The following is a 23791-nucleotide window of genomic DNA, read 5'->3' as shown; positions in this document are numbered from 1 at the left end:
AAGGCGGGGGATCTTTTATATTTTCCTCCTCCAAACACGTAGCTGTTCTATTGTGAGCTGCCCTTGAAGACCCACAGCACTCTCTCTGCACTCGTGATTGGTCGATGCTTTCCTACTGTCTGATTCTGTGTGAACAGATGCTCCCTTGATAGTCGTTGGCCTCTCGCTGTCACTGGGGCTGTGCAATCAGCTGTCACCCTGACTCCAAATTGAACTATGGCCACTCTCCTCCTCGGGTGAAGCATCAGCACTGGCTGGTATTTCCTTCTCATCTGTACCGCTGCCTATTCTCTCTCTTTTTGCTCAGACACCACCACCCCCCTCACACACACACTCACACACACACACACACACACACACACAAACATGCACACACACACACACCGTTTCTCGCTTTCTGGCTGTGCTGTTGCCTGGAGGGAGTTCATTCTGCCCTCCTCCTCTCCTCCATTCCTCCAACTCCTTCTCTCTATCGGCAGCGAGAGAGAGAGAGAGAGAGAGAGAGAGAGAGAGAGAGAGAAAGAAATGGGAGGGTGAGAAAATCAGAGAGCAAGAAAGCAAAAGAGAGATAGTGGCAGTGGTAGAGGAGGAAGCAGAGCTGCCTCTCGTCTGATCATCTTTCTTGGACTGAGGGATAAAAGACAGTCCCAGGAATCAGTTGCTGCTCTTGTCTGCAGGATTTACCCAGTCCGGGTTTATTCTCCCTCCTTCCTTTTTCACCTCCTCCAGGCACTGGACCTGCTAGCTTTTACATCTTTTCTCTGGTTATCCCGACTCTCTGGGTGTGTGCTAGTGTGGGTTCTTGGAAGAAAAAGGTACAGAAAGCAAGCTTCCTGCTGCCACTTAGAAACGGACAGCAAGTGTGTGACCTTTTGCCCAGGGGATCTGAGCCAAAAGCGAGGGGGTCAAGATAGGGGGCGTGCTCAGGGGTTGACCCTTGCACCACTCTGTCTGCGCGTATCTGTGTGACTGTCTGAGGGTCTGTATATGTGTGTGTGTCCTAGCTGGCTGGGCGGTCCCAGCCTCACGCTTGGTTAGCGAGGACCAGAGAGCAGAGATGACAGGCTGAGTCCCAACCAAGCCTCACCACACACAGAGCTTCGTTTCTGGGTGGTTGCGAGGGCGCAGTCCCTCCCTGTCTCAGTCATCCAGGACAGGATTGCTGTCTGCACATTTGAAACAAGTCTCTCTTCCTTCATGACACTTAAATGGTAACCATGTTTGGACTAAAAGCACCACTTTACTACTTGCCAGGTAAGCTAATGTTGATTGTGTGTGAAGTGAAAATGTACTTGTTTGGGTGTTTTTATGCCATATGTTATTTAGTAAATTTGCAGTGGTGTATGTGCACCTGTGTATCTTTCTGTGTGTTGGCATGTCATAAGAAAGTGCACTTAGAGGTGTAGGGATAGTTGTGGGGGGCATCTAAGGAGACACTCTTCTTTGTGCTGATGGTCCTGAGGTTTTAACCTGAGATCCGGTACTTGTAATGCTGTATGACAGCACCTCTCGCTCTGTATATCCAACCTCTCAGCCTTTTACCAGCATGGAAGTCAGCAGGTAAAAAGGACACTAAGTGGCTGTGTATGTTTTATTCAACACAACCGCACAGCGAGTAGAGGAGAAGGGCAAATGTATGAATTTGTATGTGTGGTATATCTCCATTGTGTGCATATTTGTTTGTCTTTGTGTCAATAGATCCACACATGTGCATGTTTGTGGTTTTGTGTGTGTGTGTGTGTGAGAAAAGAGTGAGCGCCGAGGCGGCATGAGGTTACCGCCGGTCGGCGCTTAAGTGCGTTTCACGGCTCACTGGGCACTGAATGTGGAGAGGACAGCCAAGAGAGGGTGGTGAGAGTTGGAAGGAGAATGACAGACTACGGAAGAATAGGATAATGACAGAGAAATGAACATAAGAATGAGAAGAATTTTATTTTTCTGCACCTTGATCTTTGGCTCGTGGTACTATAATATTTAATATGTGCATTTGTATCTAGCCTTCTCCTTAAATGCATATAAAGTCTTGCACATTCTTGAATTAACATATCCACTATCAACACAGCTCTGTTTTTTTTTGTTTGTTTGTTTTTTTAATTTTTGACCCAAGAGATTAATATTTTAATTCAATGGAATTCAGTTCCTGTTTAATTGTGTTACCTTTACCTATACCTGCACTATGGTGATCATCCAATGTGTGCTTTCATTGCTATGTCATTCCCCCAGAGCCTCTTTTAATAGACCCTCTCCCTGCCAGATAACCACCCTGTTAACAGGCAGGCTTTACTTTTCCATCTTCTTTCTTTCTTTCTTTCTTTCTTTCTTTCTTTCTTTCTTTCTTTCAAACCATTCTGTTGTGCAAAACCTACCAACAAAATCCAAATAAAAAAACCTAAGTGCTGATTTTCATGAACACAGTAGGAACCCATGGTTCTGATCTAGGTTACTTATTTAAAGAGAATGTGAAGTAGATGTCACATGTCACTTTGTTTAGACTCCATATTATATTTCTACTTGCTCTGCAGCTGTATTTTGTTTGCATAGACCCTGAATTCTAACCTCAGCATAGTGTTTCTATACTCAAAGTGTAGAATGAGTCTCTATAATCATATCTTGGTCTATTGCCAATCGTCACAACCAAGTGTTAGTCATATTGGAACACTGTATACAAAATAAAGACTTTTAAAAACTTAAACACAACTTTATTATAAATATAGTGACTCAGAAAATCCATTATATATTACTACATAACAAAAAGACAAAATAAAGAAAAGTAATATAATTTATTTACTTTAATAAAGTCAGCACAAAACGTGTGTGCATGTGCTTTTTTTTTTTTTTTTTTTTTTTTTTTAGCCAAATAAAACTAAAGTTCACCAGCTATCAGTGTTTGTAAATAGAGGTAATGAAAGAGTTGTCCTTACAAGACAGCGCTCCAGTCCCAGCAGTCTTATAAGACTGTGAGATGGGACATCAGCCTTGATGGATGACTGTGTAGTCAGAATGCCTTTCTAATTGTTCATGAGATTAAAGATGTGAGCTGACAACAAATGCATAAAGTAAATTTTACTCATGGACCTCAGCTCTGGCCAAATATTAACAGTGTTATACTGGCCTGTCTACTTTTTTATAAAAATTTGTTTTGTGTCTTAAGTTTAACATATGTTACAAGTTTGACCTGCAAGTGATGCAACAACTAATCAAATAGCCAAACCACGTGATTTATCTGCCATACCTATAATAACTTCTTTGCAGCATTTGGCAACTGGTAAAAGATTACTTTTCTATGTGGAGAGACTTCACATTGTAGTTTTGCCACATTTCGCATCTATGAATAGAGCAACAAAAAATCCTCCATATGTAAGCATTTACAAATAAGATTATGTCATATTCTGTCAATAACAGCTTTTCTTTAAATCTGCTACCATCTCAAATTCTTTACTCTTTCTTTAGCATGTACTGAGTCTTGTTTGCCCACCTTTCTTTTTCAGGAGGGTTTTGAAATGGATATTTGCTGGTAAAGGCCACTGAGAGCCTGCTGTGTGAGAAAGAAAGACCGAAAGAGGCACACAAAGGTGCTTGCATCAGGGGTTACAGGGAGGGACAAAGGATTCAACATAGTGTGTTTTTTTTGTTTTGTTTTGTTTTTCTTTCTGCATTTGTCAAAGCTTCTGACCCGTGCACTCTTTAGACTTGAGGCAATGCATTCTGAATTATTTGGAGTAATGTAGGACTTAACAAGAAACTGGAGAAAGTGAAATAATAACTAAATTTGGGAGACACTAAGAAGGAATGGTGAGACTAAATCAAGACAGATTTTAGAGAAAAAAAATTCAGATAATGGCTGTTACCTATTTATCTCCTCAGCTTCCCATTATGTTTCCTCAGGACTTCTTCTCACCAACTTATTCGCCATCCAGTCATTTTCCTCCTCCTCCCTTTTCTTTCTTTACCCTCATATGCCTTATGGTACCTGTGACCTTTTACCCACTCTTCACTTATATATATATGTGTGTGTGTGTGTGTGTGTGTGTGTGTGTGTGTGTGTGTGTGTGTGTGTGTGTGTGTGTGTGTGTGTGTGTGTGTGTGTGTGTGTGTACTAGCTGCCATTTGTGATCACTAAACCTCCCACACCAACCTAGCCTGCAGCAGGAGGGCCACACAGATTAGAGACACAGAGAGAGGGTCTTCGTTGTGACAGAGGCCAAAGCTAGTTTTGTTGGTGTGGGTTTGTGCGTGTCTGTGTGTGTGCGTGCCCAGCACCGTGGGTTGCTTCTTCTCTTCCCCCTCCTTTCATTCAGCCACTGAATGAGCCCCTGCCTGCCTTCCCGTCTTAACCGCCGTTGCCTTGGAGACCATGTCAGACACATGCTAGTTCTCCATGATTATTTGACAACAAAAAAGGTTGGGTTAGATAAAGAGAAAAGGGTTGGGGGTGGTTTTGATGGAAAGAAAGCAGACATTGTGGAGAAAGAACTGTATTAAGACAGAATAACAGCAAAAGGCATAGAGATAAAGGTTTAGAGAAGAAGCACTTGAACTTGGGTTGCATTTACATCTCAGCTGAGGTAAAGCAGAGCCAGAGAGCAACCACTTCAAAATGGAGGATGGGTCATGGTCACTCTTTCTCAGTATGCCTCCGCCTCACTTTTGTACTGCTCATATTTCTATTCTTCTTCCTATACATTTATTCTGCTTTCCTATATTATGAAAAAATCTACTCATTCTTCCCCATATCCACTATAAACCTGGATCAGTTTAAGTTGTAGGTCCTTTTCCCCTAACAGCATCTTAACTTGGTAGAGTAGTGAGAGAGACAAAGGGGGTGGGGCTGAGAAAAAGGGATGAACAAAAGGGTCTTTTCTTTTTTTCTCTTGAAACTACATTCCATAGAGGCAAACAGTAGAAGAGGGGAGCAAGGTTAAAGAGCAAGAATTGTTGGAGTTGTGTTATGACAAGCCACAGACTGACAAGGTTCTAGTGTTGAGAGCTAATCCTGTCAGATTCTGTTTAAAATCTGTTGAAGTTGACAAATTCATTCAGACAGCCACTTTGTATTCCAGTCCACTTGTCAGATCAGAACTGGACATAAAACAGATTGAAATGTATGATGTATGGATAACCTAATTTCTGAACTCGCATTTACTTTGAGGAAACTTATGCTCATTTCCAGCTTTATATTTCTATTCTGGGACACTACTGGCTAAGCTTTGCATGTATTTATCTTCCATTGGCCTTACATGTAGTGTCACAGTTTTAGACTTAGAGGAATTTTGCACTCTCTCTCTCTCTCTATATATATATATATACTCTATATATATATATATATATATATATATATATATATATATGTGTGTGTGTGTGTGTGTGTGTGTGTGTGTGTGTGTGTGTGTGTGTGTGTGTGTGTATTTTTTTCTTTTTTTATTTCTTAAAATAAACGTTAAACACTGCAGCAGGACATTTCTGTTTATTGACTCCTTGTCTGCTCATTTTGATACATAACATTAGATTTATTCTTTCATTTAGTGATTGTCAATGAGAAGTATTTTTTATGCGTTTTATCATCAAGACCATTGTATGATTCTGTGCACACGCTTTTCCTGAGATAGTAAAACGAAACTCTAAGGTGTTGACATCGAATTGGTGAAAAAGTAGGATTAGCAGTTGGAAGCCAAGTCTCCAGAACAATCCATGGCTTGAGCATTTGGCACACAGACATTACTTTAACATAGGATTACTTTATTTTTTAATTTTGCCCACTTTAATGTGAGCTTCTGATACAAAATAAGGAAGATTATATAATATCCCCTTAAAAGTGTCATAATCTTTAAAAAGGGCCAGATGGACGCATTCAAATCTGCACCTGAGCCAATGTGATCATTGTGGTACCTCCCTGATTCTGTTTTAAAATCAATTCCTGGAGAACTGACAAGATAAAACACCTTTCTCCTCTCTCTCAGACACACTCGCACAGGATAATCAATATGTGTGTGAGCCATGCTGGGTGTTAAACCATGGATCAGAGTGTGGACTAATCACTCATGATTACTGAGTCCTCATTTGTCCTCATAAAGTTGTTCAGACGATTTGGGGGTAAATCCGAGCATTGTGCATTTGGTGTGTGTAAGTGCAGAACCACCTCATGCTGGTAACATTAGCCACAGGAGAATTCTCATTGATAAAACCGGCAGAAGAATCCATACCGTGTTAGAAGATTATCTGTGCAGCAGTGAAATCATTATATCCAATTAAGTATGATATCCTTCCTTCTCTCTATTTCTAACTGAGACCATCTCCTCGGATCAATTCCTACAAATCTCCCTTCTATATCTTACTCTCTCTATGCTAGCATCTACTCAAGTGTCACCCATCTCTCTACATCCTTTCCTCTGCTTTTATCCCTCACTTCACTCTATCATTGTATCCATTTATCTGTTTTACTCCCCCTCTGCTTCACAGTCCTGCCATCCCTCTATCCCTCCCGCTCCATGTGCTCTGACAGCTCTGTCATTAGATGGCAGTAGCAGCAGTAAAGCAGTCACAATGATAGACTACTGGCTCCCTCAGCCTTTCTCTCTTCCACTTACTCTCCCTCATTCTGCCCTTCCTATAAAAGCTATGACCCATCCACAGTGTGGCATCTGTTCCACGCCAGTCCGCAGGTGGCACCGCCCTGGTCACGGCTGTAAAGGTCGCCGGTGGCGCATCTCACCGGCTGCCCTGTTAGTCTCCTCATAAACCGAGGGCTGTTAAACCCTGACCCTCCACACCTGTGGCCTCTGCTTCAGTGTGGATACGAGTCACCGCCTGGAACTGTGTCGTTGGAGCTCCACTAATACACGCATACTTGTATAAATAAGTTTAATAAGGAACATTTATTGAATATTTATCTTCAAAACAGTGCCTTTACAAAGTATTTTTCATGATTTATCAAATAAATGGGAAGTTTAGCAGTTCCCAATTCTTCTTCTATGAAAGGCAAACCAAATGTGTGATACTTTAAGATATAGTTTGACATGCACTCATTTACCTTTATTTAAGGCATTTTTTTAGCCCAGGGTACCAAATACTTCCATTTTGTCATAACTAGGGGTGTCTCAGATGTGTGTACAAGGTGTCCTTTGGTTATGGTGCTGTGAAGCACCAGATGGGCAACATTAGTTGCAGAAAACAAGTTTTCCAACTTCATTCTAGAATATATATATATATATATATATATATATATATATATTGATGTATCTTGATCAGGAGATGTGGAAAAATTGGCTTTCAGGCAAAAACGTCTCTGGACGCGGACTTGAATAATAAAAAGAAGTTTATTACAAAAGTTCAGACATCAAAACAGATTTCTGCAGCAAAATCTGGAGGTCCCAAAGCCGGAACGAAGACCTAAAGACCTGATGTGTCGTTCTGTCTTATATAGGGTTTAAACAAAGAAAATTCCTCAGTCCTGTGTCCTCCAATCATAGAGTTTGCCTATAGGATGCTCATTTGCATGGAATGCATGTTCTTGTGTCAATCCAGTCTGTGGGACAGAGAACCTTATATGGTAAAGACTTAAGTGTGTACCATACAAATGCTATGCTTAGATACCTCAATATATATATATATATATATATATATATATATATATATAGAGAGAGAGAGAGAGAGAGAGAGAGAGAGAGAGAGAGAGAGAGAGAGAGAGAGAGATAGATAGATAGATAGATAGATAGATAGATAGATAGATAGATAGATAGATAGATAGATAGATAGATAGATAGATAGATAGATAGATAGATAGATAGGACATTTCCTTATCCTACACTGAACATTGGACACATGTCCACTTTTTTGTTCTAGTAGACATCCAGTGTGATAACAGGTGTGGGGGGGGGGAGTAATGGGGGCTTCACTAAATCACAGAAGGGATTATGATTTATGGACTGCAGTCATTTCTCCTCCTGTCTTTATGCTCCTTGTTGTAGTCTTGTCAGTTTTGCACCAGGGAGACGCAATGCAGTTTGCGTAATGCATTGTGTTGTATGTGGGTTTGTTTGTTCTGCTTCTCTGCGGTTGTGGACAGCACACAAACACACACACACACACACACACACACACACACACACACACACACACACACACACAAACACAGACATACAGAAGCAGCAGTGGACTGGTAAATTGTTTCTTTACAGCTGTCAGTATGCAGGGATATCACTTAGCAGGTCTTGTATGTCACACTCCAAGTGCTCGTCAAACACTCAGCTACTATGACGGACACTCACCTCTGCTCTTTGGGTTTGAGTCACTGTGAGCTGATATGACCCCCAGTGTGGAATGTGAAAGCAATGCATTTCACGGCTGAATGTGTATGTGTGTGTATGTTGTCACCTCTTTCCTGAAACACTACTCCAGTCACAGAAATAGCAGAGCTGTAATTGCCTTCATCTTCCTTTGCTTCCACTAATCAAATTAGACTACAGAGAATTCTAATTAAACCCCTTCCTGCATCTGATGGCACTGGGTTCACACACATACTTAGACACTGGATACACATCATTACAGACCAGACTTACTCGCACATTTTGTAGTATTCGTTTTCACTTATGAGCTCTCAGATGAGTTGTGGTCAGACATTAGAAAGCAGTCACTGGCATGTAAGTTCCCTACCCTTTGACCACCTACATTACTGCAGTATATTGAGAATAGATACTGAAAGCATGAAGGCCATTTGTCTAATTGATTTGTTATAATGTGGTCATGAAATAAGGGATGCTAAGGGAGAACAATGGCTGGGGAATTTATTTTGTTTGTGATAGAAAAAAGAAAACAAATTTAAAGATTTATTAGAGGGAAGCATAAAGAAAAGCATTAGGAGGTAGTGGTTAACTTCAGGAGATTAGAGTTGTGTTCACAGCATGATATATACAGGCTGAACAGGCTATTGCTCCAGATAGGCAGAGGCCGTAGTCTGATCCACTGCCATTTATCCATGCATTTAGGACAATTAATAAAAAAAAACATTAAAAATGGATTATTAGCTGACTACATTGTATGCATTACGTCAATAGTGTAATAATTTGCAGCATACACTTTAACCACAGACATTATTCAGATTTTTTGCAATCTTTTCAATAATTTAGTTACCAAAACTCACATTAGGAGTCAGAATTTTTATTTCAAATATATTTCTTGGGATGCTTCGATTCAAAAATGATAAAAACACCACTCTCTTTTTTTCACAATTTAATATATTCCATATGTAAAATGCAGTTACTAAAAAAACCTAAAATGCTATGAAACTAGTTAGTATATATTGACCTACCTAATGGGACAAATGTGCAGAAAAAAAAACTGTCTGGGGGGAACAAGAGGCATTACTATCACCCTTATATTTACTCTAAACCTCAAAGACATGTGGATATTTCAATATGTATGTCATAAAAAACCTGAAACCTAAATTTTATTTAAAATACAAAGCTGTAATAATAGTTTAACACATGTGCCTTGTTCAAAGATATTTTTTTTTGCTTGAAGATAAAGTATCATTGTATCTTGTAACAGGCAAAATAATCATATTAACTGTCCCATAAAAAAAGATGAATCACAAGTGAGGAGAAAATGGTCCAATCCAATATTTTGCCAAAACAAAATTGTCTTTATTCTTTTTGAGTTTAATGCGTCTCCATAGAGTGGGTTATACTTCATGTGCATCTAGCAAACACTTTCCCTAGAAATATTTTTGTAAATAAATAAAATTTAAATTAAAAATTTAAGTGATTTTGTGTGGCACATTTTTATTGCAGGTTTTTTTTTTCCTCTAATCTGTACAAAGTAAATCAGAAAACCACATGAGAATGAGCAGAAGATGTGTTTTGTCCTGCATCTCACACACACACAGATATGGTATTAACTATTACCAGATGACCGTTTTTCTGCTGGGTATCAGATGTTCAGTTACATTTTATTCACTGTCTTCCTGGCAGAGCACCTGCTGGCTGGAGCAGGCCAAGCAGTTGAGTCGTCACACCTAGCAGCTTTAATAAACACCCTCACCTCAGCATGCAGCCTCTTAAATATGCGTACACTTGAAAACTGACAAATGCCAATGATATTGAATGCTCTGTTCCCTTTTTAAGTGTACCATAAATGAACGGTCGGTGGTGAAACAAGTACAAAAAGGAGATAAATGAGATTAGAATAAGAAGCACTGGTAATCCTCTCTAACTTCCTAAAGTAATTAGGAGTGTTTAAGGGCTAAGATTTATGATGTAGAGGTGGGGAAAACTGAGCGCTGTACCTCTCTCCCAGTGAGAGAGTAATAGGAGCAAGTGTTTCTTTTGTTTTTTGTTTTTATTTCTTTTAGCTTTTTTCAGCTCTGAATCTCGAAAGAGTGTGTATTTGTGTTTATCATTTCTTGGGGTGCAAAAGGGCAGGCCTTTTAAACTCTTAGCTTCTGAATCATTGACCAATGAAATTTCAGAGCTCAGCAATCAAAGAAGGCCCTCACTTTAAACAAGAAATTAAAAAGATGCAATTTTTCTTTTTCAATAACCTGCCATCCTCTTTGTTCCATATGCAAGGGTTTTTCCTTCTTCCTCAGAGATTAAGCTCCAATCTCTTTATGCAGTTTATGACATAGTGTGCGCTCACCTCCCTCGTTGATGAGTATCTCCGACCAGCTTTTTGTGTTTGCAGCCTCTTGGCTAGTGTCATATGATAATCATCCATGTGGGATGTCAGCAGTCCCTCTCAGCTCCTTCAGTCAGTCTACAGGGCCCAGAGGAGGAGGCAGGGAGGAGCTGCAGTGTTTTTAGATGAAGCTGTGCCACAATGTGTGTGTATTGGAAGGGTTAAGAAAGAACAGCCAATGACCCCATTATGTTACCAGGAGGAGGAATTTGGTGGTGTAATGAATGAATAACCCCTGTCTTCCACTTTATTTGCTATAGATGCTGACGTTTGAGTTGCGTGAGTGTTCTTGTTTGTGTGCTTGATTGGTGCCGAGCTGCCAGGCTCCTGGCCCACAGGAAATGGAATTGAATCATGGGAGACAGATTAAGAGAATGGCGAGAGCTCATCACATCCTGTTAACGACAGGAGATGACTCAAGGCAAGGTCTTCTTTTCTCCTTCTCGCTCTCTTTTCTCTTTCTACCTTTCTCCATCACCCCATGCCCCATCCATATCTCCTCTTACTCACTTTTCTTTGGTGTCTGTCATTCTTAGACGGCAGCTTTGCACAAGGCAAGTGACTGGGTCTAACTTCCTATTAGAATTAGTGTCGGACTCTAAATTTGTGAGTGAGTGTAAAACAGAGGGATGGGGAGAGACTGTGTGATGGATGGTATATGATGCTTGTGACCTGAATAGATGGCTCTGGGCTGGTCAGATGACTTCCTCAGGAGGAGGAGGAGTAATGAGTAGAGGGCTCAGGATTATGGCTCCATCACTCTGTGTTTATGGAAGCCTTTACAGTGACCGCAAAATAAATAGCACGGCGGCTGGGCATAAATCTCATTCACTGCAGTTTTGTTTGTCCGTGCTCTTGAACAATATGTGCTTAAGAAATTACACCTGCCTCTTTAAAATATCAACAAAATGGGGGCAGAGGGTTTGGTGATAAATATCAGGTCCTGTGCTTGTAGTGTTTGCTTGTGTTTATTTAGTTGCTTAGTGTCAGAGAGTGTATTTGTGGTTTCACATCCTTAGGGAATACTGAACGAGATAAGAGGTTAGACAAGGTTGCATTGGCAGTTCCAAGTGAGTAGACACATAAACACACTTCCCCACTTCCTACACCATGCATTTATGCAGAGAGAAACTGGCTAGCAGTAAAACTCGGCCTCCACCATTCGTCCGGGAGCGGGTTTCCCTATAAATCCCAGAGTACAACCAGTTGAAGGATGATGCATCGATCTGACATGCAGTCGTCCTGCTCTCCTGTGCTGATTGATGTGGCCTGGCTCCTGGCTCTGAGTGTGCCCGCTCCAGTCTCTCGGCATCATGTCAAGGAAGGTTTCAGAGAAGGGCTCGACAACTGAGGGATGCTTAGTGATGAGGAGAAGAGCAGATGAAGGTCATAGAAACGAAGAGTATAAGGTGAGAAAAGGGCTAAAGGGGGCGGGATGGAGCGTACAGAGAGATAAAACAAGTGTATGTGGGCGGGCTGCCAAGAGCGCTTTCACCACACTGTGCAAGAGAGCTGGCATGAGAAGGATGAGGTTAGGCTAGAGGTGGGTGTGAGGGTGGATGAGCGTTGGGGAGTGGGAACAGCTTTCGGGAGGGCCGGCCAGCTGAATCTTGGTGGGGAGTGGCAAGAATAAGCTGGCACTGCGGAGGTGGGCATATGGAGGGCAGGTTGGCACTTTGGCTGCCACCGGAGCGTGCACCTGCCGGCAGAGGGAGACACTGCCAGGAGAAAGGGAGGGAGCAGAGAAAGAGGGAGAGAATTGTGGTGGGTTTGTGCAGTGGAGCCAAGCTTTGGGCTGCTGGAAATTGTCTCTGAAGATTTAGGATGTTAATGAGGAGTCTAAGTGTATCAATTGCATAACCTCTAACAACGGAGATGCATCTGAGCACACAGGTGTATAAAAGTTAATACAAAGTCTAACTTAGTCTTCAATCACTGAAACTAGCAAGAGACTTAACATACACAGATACTCATTCACACTTGCATTTAGCTAGCCCTCCGTCAAAAATAAACACTTGCCTCTCAACCTACCTGTTTATCGAAGCCTAGCAGTCGATGTACTAAATGTGTCTCCTGGTAGCAGAACAAATAATCAGTCTTGATAAACACTGTAGTATTTATACTCCCCACTTCTTACACTACAACACACCCCCTAATTGGACTCAACAGTGTTGCTGCTAACTAGCTGCTAATTAGATCTGACTTTTCCTTTCACTTCTTCTATCTGTCATTATTGGCTACAAACAAACACTAAAAAGTGCAGAAACTCCTGCATAGTAGAAAGGTGATACTTTCTGTCAAAACAGATGTCAGAAGACAGTAATAAGGGAAATAAAATGCTGAAGTGAACATCCATGTGTCAGTTATTTTTGAAAAATAAATTCAAGCTTTTACTAATCAGCGTCTCTGTTTTGGCGTCTCAACACTGACACAGATGCAGGAGCCACAAGGCAGTGCTCTCGTTAAGCTGCTGTCACAAAGGGTTGGTAACAGCCCAGTGGAGCCCATCTGTATCCTGATACACTATATATATATATATATATATATATATATATATGTATGTAAAGACATCAGATAACGATGGATGCATCAGCTATGTAAAAATGTGAATAGTGTGAATTATACCAAAGATGAATGTGACACAGAAACAAAGGGGGAAAATATATAATTTATTTTTTTTTTTTTTAGCACATGGCATTTTGAAACAACCTTTTTTGGGGGGGTCAAAATACATGATAAGAAACCGAAGAAACTCTCTGCTGGGCCAAAAGCCCCTTTTGTTGCTCTCCTGGCAGAAAATAGGAAGAGGATATAACAGTATTTAGTCATTAGAGCTCAGATAAAATGTTGGACTGTTGGATAAACATTTCAGAATGCCAAAGTTTTCATCTATTTGGCAGTTTTTAAATGCTTGTAATTAGATTAATTGAGAGTCTTTGCCTAAGTGAATGGTGAAGGACAGTGATTCAAGCGTTCAGGCTACCATGTCTCCCTGTGATCAGCCTTTTCTCCTTCATCAAGAGCACCACAGCGAGCAAGACAGAAGAAGACGAAGTGTTTTAAAGGCTGGCAGCGACACTATGGCCTTGAGGTGTTATCACTGCCCCTCAGAGTGTTGGAGAGAGTGAGGATGGGGAGTATAGAGAAGAAAGAGAGAGGGGCTGTGACTGCAGCACAACCTGCTTCTCTTTTTTTCTTTTCCGTGTGGAGCAGATGGTCTTGTTATCAGCAAAACGAGAATGAACGCAGAGAAATTTGCTTGTTAATTTCTTGTCCCCTAGGTGAGATGCCGAGTGCTCACGTAGTTTACATGTATATCACAGACACACATGCAAGGAACCCCCCCCCCCCCCCCCTATGCTTAAACACACACCATCTGCATGTAGAGAGTGTGTCAGAGGAGTGTGAAGCATTTGCTTGGCTTAAGGAATGGGTTTCCAGTGACCATAGTCATAGCTTGTATAGCTTTGGAATGTAAAGTGTTACCGAACACTTCATGTATCAGTCATCAGTAAACCAGTTGTCCAAAGAAAGAGGGTGTTTTCAGGGCAGGCTGACAGAGCTGAAAAGTGGGCTGAATTGGCAATTAGAGGCAAAGCGAAGCAAGGGAATCTGTTCTAACAGGGAGGAGGAGATGGCATGTTCATCCTCAGATGAAGACTAAATCCTTTCATTCTCTCCTCATCCTCCCTCCCTCCTTCCCCCAGCTTGCTTAGCAGTGAGATGAGCTTCTGCTTTGTAACGTCTGCTTCTTCATGTTTGTGTGCATCAAGGATCCGACTAGTCCAAAGCTTATCCTTCTGAGTGTGTGTGTTCTGCAGGGATAGAAGCGCCTTAGCCTCCCTTATCGCCTTACAGTACCATTCTAGCTACTGCTGTCTGAGCCCCCAGGGAGAAAGAAAGTGATGGGGGGGGGGGCAGTGGGAAATACATACCTACACCAAGAGTAAAGTATTATGATCTTTATTTGTATTTGCAGTGATTTAGAGACACCACGCCTGTGTTTTCTTGTAAGACACCTCCAAAGCAAGTCTTACTGCAGTGGGACATTATGATAGCGGATACAACTTAGTCCTTGTATCTGTTTATAATAAGGGACTGATATCATTGTGGCCTACTGTGTGGTTGTCTTCTTAATCAGCCAAGTAAATTCAGTGTCTCAAAGGCAAGATGGAAGGGGAAGGAAAGGAGCCTGCAGATATAAAAGGTGTCCTGTTCACTGAATATTAGCATTCAATATCCAATAAAATGAGAGTTGGATAAGATAAATACTGTGAACAGAAATAGGAAATAAATGAAACAAGCCTAAAAGAAAACTTTGCCATGTTTTTCCTAACTGTTTTTGACCATCACCTATTTAAAAGACTGAGAAAGGGCATTTAATAGTGAGAACCACTTAAACTAGATAAAACCTACAAATTGTACCTTCAGTGGATTATCCCTTACTTTTGAGCTTCCTTACTGTGCTGGCACTGCTACATTTAAAGGTTTGAATCCCACAGAAAAGGGTGCTGACAAAGTGTGTGGGCATAGTAAGCCACAGTACTGCAGCACCTTTTGGAGAAACTCAAATAACATATGTTACATTTATATGTATGTGTAACACACACACTTTCATACAAGTGCCTCTGTGGTGCCAGTGCCAAGCTGCTATGCTGCCCACACAGTCCTCGGATGTTAAGGAAGTGAATCACATGTAAGGATACTGTTCACAAATACAACACAGAATACATACAGATGGGTGACAAAAACAAAGTGTCTCAGGGAGCTTTTGATCCAACAACTGTAACTGGAATAGCTCTAAGGCACCTTAAATCTGATTCTTGGCCATGGATCCCTCAGAGAGGTATTGATCACCATTCTTCAAAATTTATATCTCATTTGTTGTTTCTTAATCTCAACCCAAAATCTTTGTTGGGTGTTTAATTTAGTTTTCATTTTCACAAAACCATTCAGTGACATACTGTGACCTATGGACGGGGGTCATTGTCACCCTGGAGGCAACAACTACCATCAAAATGGAAAAAATATAAGTGATCACTGCATAGCAACTTTCACTTGATTTTCAGTAATCATTTCTTTTAATGGGGCAAATAGACCCAGAAAAATGCCCTGGAGAGCTAAACAGAGCTACCAGATCCCCTTACTGTAGGGGTCAAGAATCTGCTCTGTACCATTTTCTCCATCTGCATTGTACATGTACTCTGAGATATGTCAGAGGGATGACTCATCTGACCTATCTCTTTTTTTCCACCTCTCAATAGACAAATGCAGATGGGGTTTGCACCACTTGACTCTCAAATGTGCATTCATCTCTGTAATGAAGGGTTTATGCACTTCAAGCCTACTATAATGTCGCTCTTTAACTTTTGCATTGACTCAGTCTGATCAAACCCTGTATTAGCATTTTTCAGTCATCTGAATAAAAGCTTCTCCTGTATTATTTCTCTACTGTAAATATCACACAAAAAACTGCAACCATTTTTACTGAAATCTTTCCTGTAGACCAAAATACAGATGCCACTGAAGTCAGGAGTCCTATTTAAGTACTACCCAAAGTGTCTGAAGCTCCTGTCATCTGTGCTTTAACAGTTTCACTCATGTTTTTTTTTCTTGCCATGTTCAATTAAAAATCAGAATCACCATCAGAGAACATATGGGGAAATTAATTGCTTAATTTTACCATATAGTTCACCTATGTGGAAGCATCTGCACCCCTCATTTATTTAAGTCTCTCCTATAATTTGTCACCTGTCTGTAAGTTCCACCTGGTGAAATACTCTGACAGATATTGTGCTCCTCATTATGTATCAGCCTCCTGTTCTGCCTCACTATAACTGCACACAAATCAGTGGCTAAAAAAAGTGATCCATCGATACCTTCCACATCTCCTGTTGCTTGTGTGGTAGGTTGTGGGTCTTGGATGAGTCCTTGATGTGTGCAGAAGAGTGATGATGAGCTTAATGCTCTCTGTCTGTGTCCCGGACGTGATCGCCACATTAATATAGAACTAATACAACACACCGTCTGCTGCATGCTAATCACTTTTACACTCATTCTCATACTCACTCTCCTTTTTTCTAATTTTTTCTATTGCTATTGCTACACGAGAGGTAGAGAGGGAACAGAAGACAAACAGCTGACAGATTAAATTCAGGCTGACTGAATTTAATCCTTCCAACTGTTTATAGCATCACTACCTTTATCATGTTTACATCTTATATGTATTGTGCCATAGAGAAGCCGATGAAGACAAGAACTCTAGTTTTCACAGGAATGTTGTTTTAAAACTATAAAGTGACTTCTTTGATATGTTCTGTATCTTTACTACCAGTTAACTTTTACCAGGAATGTATAATACCCCAAACTGTGAGCTACATCTCCTGCAGTTACCACATATTTCTCATTGCCACAAAATTTTGGATCTGAAATGGAAACTCCTTTACATGTCTAATACACCTTGACTGAAATTCACAATTTGAAGTTGACACTTGTAAAGCCTTGACATTTGTGACACTTTACAGGAAGGGGCCTTTCTGACCGCTCACCCCACCATTCACAGTCACATCTCAGACTGGACGGATAGAAGAGCCACTTAAAAGCAGCTCAGTGCCTGTGCCAGCAGGCCTGAAAAGAGTAGAGGGAGGGAGGAAATGCAACGCTGGAATGAATGAGGAGGGGAGAGGGAGGAGTGGTGTAAGCATGACTGCTATTAATGGCCTAATAATGTATTTGGCTGTTTTGGCAGTTGTGAAAGGGGTGAAGAGCAGCAGAGGGTAAAGGAAAAAGGGGCTGACGGAGTGTCACGGCTGGTTAAAAGCAAACTGGGAGAGGAGAGTAGGGCCTTGTTTGCAGGGCTAAACGCTGTAAATAACATCAGAGAGTGCAGCTAAATGGAAATCAATGCAATTACCCTATTAGCATGGGCTTGAACTCACCATGGCTTCTGCTACATCTCTCTCTCTCTCCACCTCCCTTTCATTTCCTGTACATTACTGCTCTGTATATCATGGCCTACTGTACATTTGTGGACATATCTGCCAATAAATGATGGGAAACGGTACTTAACACTGTTTTTATTAGGAATATTTTAGTGGACATGTTTCTGTTAGCTCCACTTCATGCACAAAGATATTGTTTAAATTTATGTAACGTGGCTTTATCAGACCTACTTGAAAACCTAACAACTGCTGGTGCTTTTAAATGATAAGTCGTAATTAGATAAATAATTGGTTTGGCTATCATCATCCCTGCGCCATCTGTGGATATGTGGGAGTGGGAGAAAGGAAAGGGGAGTGAATCTATGTAAGAGTGTGGGGACAATGAAAAATATCTAGGGGTTTTATTAATTAGGTTTTCATTCAAGAAACAGATTTAGTAGTTAAACAAAGGTTGTCCTTGTGGTTTTTCATTGCATCCCCCTCCTCTGTTTCATTCAACCGGGTCATTAGTTGTTGTTATGTTGAATTGCTTTCCAATGTAAAACAAAAGTAGTCATAGCTTACTTTACACCTCAAAGTTTTTGTTTACAAAAACTGTTTCTGAGCTCAGAGTTCATTCATCTACGTAATTTGTCTGCTATTGTAGCACCAGTGATTGCTGCAGCTAAATTTACAGATGCAGAATTTTTGTGTGTACAAAATTGCTCAGACACAAATTTCTTTGCTGTCTGTGGCCACAGTTAAACAATGTTTTTAATTCAGAATTAATTTTTCCAGAATGAAATAATTCAGAATTAAAGTATTCTCCTTTGTGTTTATGTGGAAATAATAAGTCCGAACTGGGGTTAACGTGGAAAAAACGTTTAATTGCCTTTATTCAATTCTGCTTAAAATCTGGGAATTGGGAAGGGTTCTGATTGAACTGGGTGGGTGGGGGCGAACAAACTCCAGTTCCTACTTCTTTTCTTTTCAGCTACAACATGGAAGTGCACATAATAAGAATGATTTTCGCTCTGATTTTGGTTATGGTTTTGAAGCAGCATCTTAACATTAGCATACTACTTCACTTCATGGAGGAGAAGGGAGGTAGCGTACCGTCATGGCGACAGGAGAAGGGAGTGAGCATGTGCAGAACGACTGAAACTAATTTAAATTGGAATGAACAATAGAGGAATTATTCAATTTGGATTTAAAATCAGAACAAACCATCAACATATTTCGGATTTAAGGTAAATTCGGAATGGTCATTTTCATTCAGAATTAGGTCATTTTTAATATTTTTAAAAGAGGTGTTAATTTATTTTTTATTTAAGTTATTTTTTAAAATGGGAATTAAAACTCATGTAAACTTATCCTGTATGTGTTTTTTTTTTTGTTTTTTTTATCCTTGGCATATCTGCTACTGCCTGACACATCTCCGTCTGTAATGTTCACACCGCTTTCCTTTTCTCTGGTTACTATCTAGATCCTCCCACCAATTTCCATCCTCCCTCTCTCTCGCTCTCTGAGCACTCACACCTCCTATTCCCCTCTGCTCTTAACATCACAGTATAACAGTCATTTTTGTAACCTCTAATTTTGCCTTCACTCCTCTTGTTCTTCTTTTGCTCTCTTTTTTGTCAGCACATTAAATAAAATATTCTGGTGCCCTGTCCTGCTCTATTGAAGCAAACAGGCAGTGAGGCTTCATCTCTACAATAACAGTGAAGTGAGAGCAATTTGATCTAATTAGCAGCAGACGTATCGCCCATAAAGATTTTGTTCTTAACTAATGGCCATTGCAATTAGAGTAGAATCTGTATCCAGGTATCATCCAATAAGAACTGAATATGTCTGCACAAGAATATATATCCATTTCAGGCTTGTCTATGTTTGTGTGGCCAATGTGTGCAACATTCACAATGACAGCTAACAATTAGCTTATGCCAGCATGGCTAATAGAGCAGTGTACATTGTTAATTATGTCACAGCAGAGGGTTGGAAAGGTGGAATACATTTGAATAATGGGAAGGATCATATAACAGGCTTTCACGTTCCTGTGCCTTTTTGTATGTCTCATGGAAGGTGTCTGTGAATGTAAGTGTCCACTTAGATTCTGGGGCCTAAAGATTAAACACACAAGAGCAACCAAGTAGTTGTGCAGCTACAATACAAACATGCACAACAACCCAGAGGTGTGAGAGACAGAGGGTATGTCTGAGTAGTGTGCTCGTGCCTGGTTTTCCAGATCAATGATGTGTGGCTGGGTGATCGATGTGAGGGCTTAGCGAACTGGAGAGAGCTAATGGGCAGGTCAGTGGCTCAGACACATCCTGGCTCCCCCTGCCTATTACCTCTACGTCTGTTAATAGGCTTCAGCACACTCCCCTGTTGCTTGCTCACACATACACAGACATCCACATGGTAGGACTGTAGCAGGAAGGAATATAGCCATGCATCCTTACCCCACACACCTCCTCTCTTTTCCTGTTGTAATCCATGTCGCTTCCATATGTCTTAATTTATCCTTTGGTTGTATTCCCCTGTTTTCTTCTGCGGCCCTTGACCTGGTTTAACAGTAAGCCTGCAGAACCACAGCATATGTTAATGCATGTGTTTGCATTTTAAGGTGCCGAGAGGCAGATAAGCAGCATTTTAACTGCCATGTAATGTAAATATGAGAGAGATTACTTGCAATCTTCATCTAATCTACTCAAAGTCATCCTAAGCACATACAGACAGCCTACAAACAAGCCATGCACTGCATTTCTAATTGCAGTAGCAATTAAAAGTGGCTTGGGGTTGCTCATGTAAGGCTGTTGGTCAGAATGTGTCTGGTGGTATTTGGTTATCTGGGTGAGAGGTTAAGTAAGGTAAGCAAAAATAAAACAGCAGCAACAGCAAAAAACAAAATAAAATAAAATAACAGCTAATTCTATCACCAGTTGCACTGGAGAGATTATTTATAAAGTTTACTTAGGAAATTGTCCAAAAGAAGGATTTTTAGATTTAGAGTGTTTACATGGAATATATATATATGTATATATATTAAATCTGGTGAATAAGTATGTGTTGTTTCTATCTCTAAATATATTTTAATAAGTAGAGATTGTTTTATATAGCTCTTTCATTGAGAAATTAATTAGAGCTAAAGCAACTGCCCAATTAATTAATTTTCACTCAGAATAACTGATATCTATTTTCCAATTTTTAACTGTTATACGGGTAATCAATCACTCATCCAAAAAATAATTGTCACATCATAATTTAAGTAATCAGCTGCAGTTCTATCCTTCTTTTCTTCATTATGCATCTGTGTATCACAGCTGTGCTCAGTTGTGTGGTTAACACCGGTCATCTAGTGAAGTAAATTACAGAGAAGGCCATATTTCTCCCTTTTTCTTACTCTCTTTTTATCCATCTCTGTGGTTTTCTTGATGTCACTTTGAGCAGAGGCTCTTCTATCTTCTGCATGGCACCTGATCTGCATGTTAATTACCTCTTTCACCTCTCTTAATTTAATATCTTGCTGTATGGGAAGAATATGGAACATGAAAGTCTGAGATATTACAAATGCCCTCTAGCCTTCACACATGCACATAAGTACACACATGCACAGATATACGCAAAAGTCAATTCTTATTCAATTCTTGTGCAATTTTTCAGCATGCTTAGATTTCTGGTTTGCCTAGGTTTTGTTTGGGCATTGACAGTAGGAAGCAAACCTAGGATAGCCTGGATAGTAATCTCAGAGTAAAAATCAAAATGTCCACAGGGGTAGCTGAAGCCTTCTCTTGCCTGTCCACTGTGAGTGTGTCTCCTCTATGGGGAAGGCTGTAAAAGCTGTCACTTGTCGTTAGCATAATGGAGGCACGGAAGGAGGTGGGTGCAGCTTGCGCCGTTTGTTTTTGGAGGGACTGTGCAAGCTCAAAAAAAAGGTGAGGAGCCATTTCTTTTTATATGACTTAGGAGAAGAAAGCATTCACACATTTGTAGTGTAGGCTAATTCTTCCACCATACATCACTTCCTATAACCAACTTGCGCGCAGGCTTACACAAACTGGACACACATATGCACACTGTGCAGCAAATCCTGCAAAACACTCCATTTAACCAGGTAAAGCAGGTGTGAGTTCTGAGTTCACAAGGTATGTCATTCCATCTTCACTCTAATAATTAAAACCATTAGTAATACAATTTCCCCAATGCACATACATATGCACTCACAGACAGACATGCACATTTGCTTCCTTTCTCAGTCATGCAACAAGACTGTGTCTCTTGTGGCTGATAGATTGTAATGAATGTAACAGCAGTCAGATCCTTCAAAAGCCTCTCAAAAGCTTAAGCCCCTTTATTAAATTAAGCTAACGATGCCTAAGGCCAGGTCCACTGCTGAGAGACAGCGAGAGAGCTTGGGAGAAAAGAATAGGGGAGGCAGTGCAGAGAGAAGCAAAGACTGCCGAGAAAAAGAGGAGGTAGAAGCAGCGTTAGGAGTGCTGTATGTGAAATGGCAAGCAGTCAAATCAATGAGGGATAGTAGGAACAGGGGACGTTTAATATCAAAGGAGGGGGGTGGAGGAGGTTGAGAAGAAAAGCTGGTGAAAGAGAACAGGAGGAGGCGAAGAGGAATACCTTGCAGACTCTTGCAGTTAAACAGCACTACACCTGCAGCTGAGAGGAGGAATAGTAATTAAAGCTCATTGTGGGAGATTCACAGTTCAAATGTGTATTTTTGAAAGTATGTGTCTGTGCTGGAAACTGTCGACGGCAACACAAATGTTTATCCACTCTGAGTTTAAATGGAGCAAGCATTTTTAAGCTGTTGTCAAACTATTTTGGTAAAATGTTAATTACTGTCCGTGCTAAATGCTAGTTCTCTGTAGTTATATGCAATGAGTAGGAAAATGGTACAATTAAAACAGAATATCCAAACATGTACTGATGCAAAATTGTGCTATTTGAAAAATATGAAACTGCACTGCACATCCCAATGAAAATCTAAGTCTCTCTAATAGATTTGTTCCTGACTAAAATAAGAATTAGCAACTAATAGGCCGAGGATGTCTTAAAAACGTATTAGTTGATATATTAGAGGGTTATATCCTCCTAAAATGATTAATGCAGTCACGCTAAGGGATCTAGTGCTGATTATACAGAAAAAAACATATTTATGTTTTCTACTAATTCCTTACTCAAATTGCTAATCACCAGAAAAGACTGAAGACTAATAGCTCATTAGTGATTACTTATAAAAAGACCATAAAATTGCTGATTCTCTGAGTAATTAAACAGAAGGAGGGTTTCCTTTAGATTTTACAGAGCTGCCATGTGTACAGACAGCAGGCACATCAAAGACTGAGGTCTCAGTGCTGCATTATTATTCAGGATAGTTTTTCTACCTGCTCTCTTTTACAGGTCAAGCAGAGGTGAGGGATATACTATCACTTGAATGAAAGACAGGACACATGGTTTACGAATATGTACGCACACACAAACACAGAGAGAGTTAAGCTGAGATCATTCTAGGAGCTGGAGGCTGTTATCTGCTCTGCTGATGCTGTCATTCCATAACAGTAGGATATAGAAGGAGACATGCACAATACACAATTAAGCTTGTGTTTGATCCAATGCATCCAATTAGCAATTTACAGCACAATTAGAGCTACAAAGGACCTCTTCCCACTTCCTCCCCAGTCAGTACCGTCTTAATCCTTATTTTCATCCTTGGCATTTAAAGAACATCCTGTCTTTACTGCTTAAAAGTGTGACTTTGATTTTACAGCCTGTGCAGTCGCTGGTATCTAATGCACAGTAAAATCATTGATAGGCCAGACAGAGGTAGAGGCTTGTGTGCTTTTTATGGTTGGCTGTCCCCTAGTGGACACTTGCTGGAACTACTCTTTCTCTTTTTTTTTTTTTTTAACCCACTACATACTGCAAGATCACAAACAGTTGGGAACAAGCAACACAAAGCAGACTTAATCCAAAATATCTTTTGATTATTTCGAAACATGAGCAAACTTTAACATCAATCCAAATATGAAGCATTTGTTATTTAGCCATTAACTTAGGTCACATGGCCATTGTAGTCAGCTGTACTATCACGTGCTATTGATCTAAGAATAATAGGTATACTGTTTGTTTGGGTGTATTATTGGGGAAATGCAATTACATACTGGAAGATAAATTTAAACCAC

General features: G+C 40.4%; 1 protein-coding gene across 2 annotated transcripts in view; it reads left to right on the top strand.

The window, feature by feature from the left end:
• The window catches only part of gse1b (Gse1 coiled-coil protein b), a 166127-nt gene that overhangs the window by 100760 nt on the left and 41576 nt on the right, over positions 1-23791 (top strand). Inside the window, exon 1 of one of the 2 annotated variants that reach the window (XM_041984988.1) lies at positions 630-1254. The exons of the other annotated variant lie outside the window; for it this stretch is intronic. Coding sequence (XP_041840922.1) covers positions 1209-1254 — 46 coding nt within the window. The 5' untranslated portion in view covers positions 630-1208. Of the gene's footprint in view, positions 1-629; positions 1255-23791 lie in introns of those variants that run through there. 2 annotated transcript variants of the gene reach the window in all.

The sequence above is a fragment of the Melanotaenia boesemani genome, chromosome 1 (assembly GCF_017639745.1).
Source record: "Melanotaenia boesemani isolate fMelBoe1 chromosome 1, fMelBoe1.pri, whole genome shotgun sequence".
In the NCBI taxonomy this organism is placed as follows: domain Eukaryota; kingdom Metazoa; phylum Chordata; class Actinopteri; order Atheriniformes; family Melanotaeniidae; genus Melanotaenia; species Melanotaenia boesemani.
Note: the sequence above shows the minus strand (reverse complement) of the source record. Positions and strands in the feature narration are given on the sequence as shown.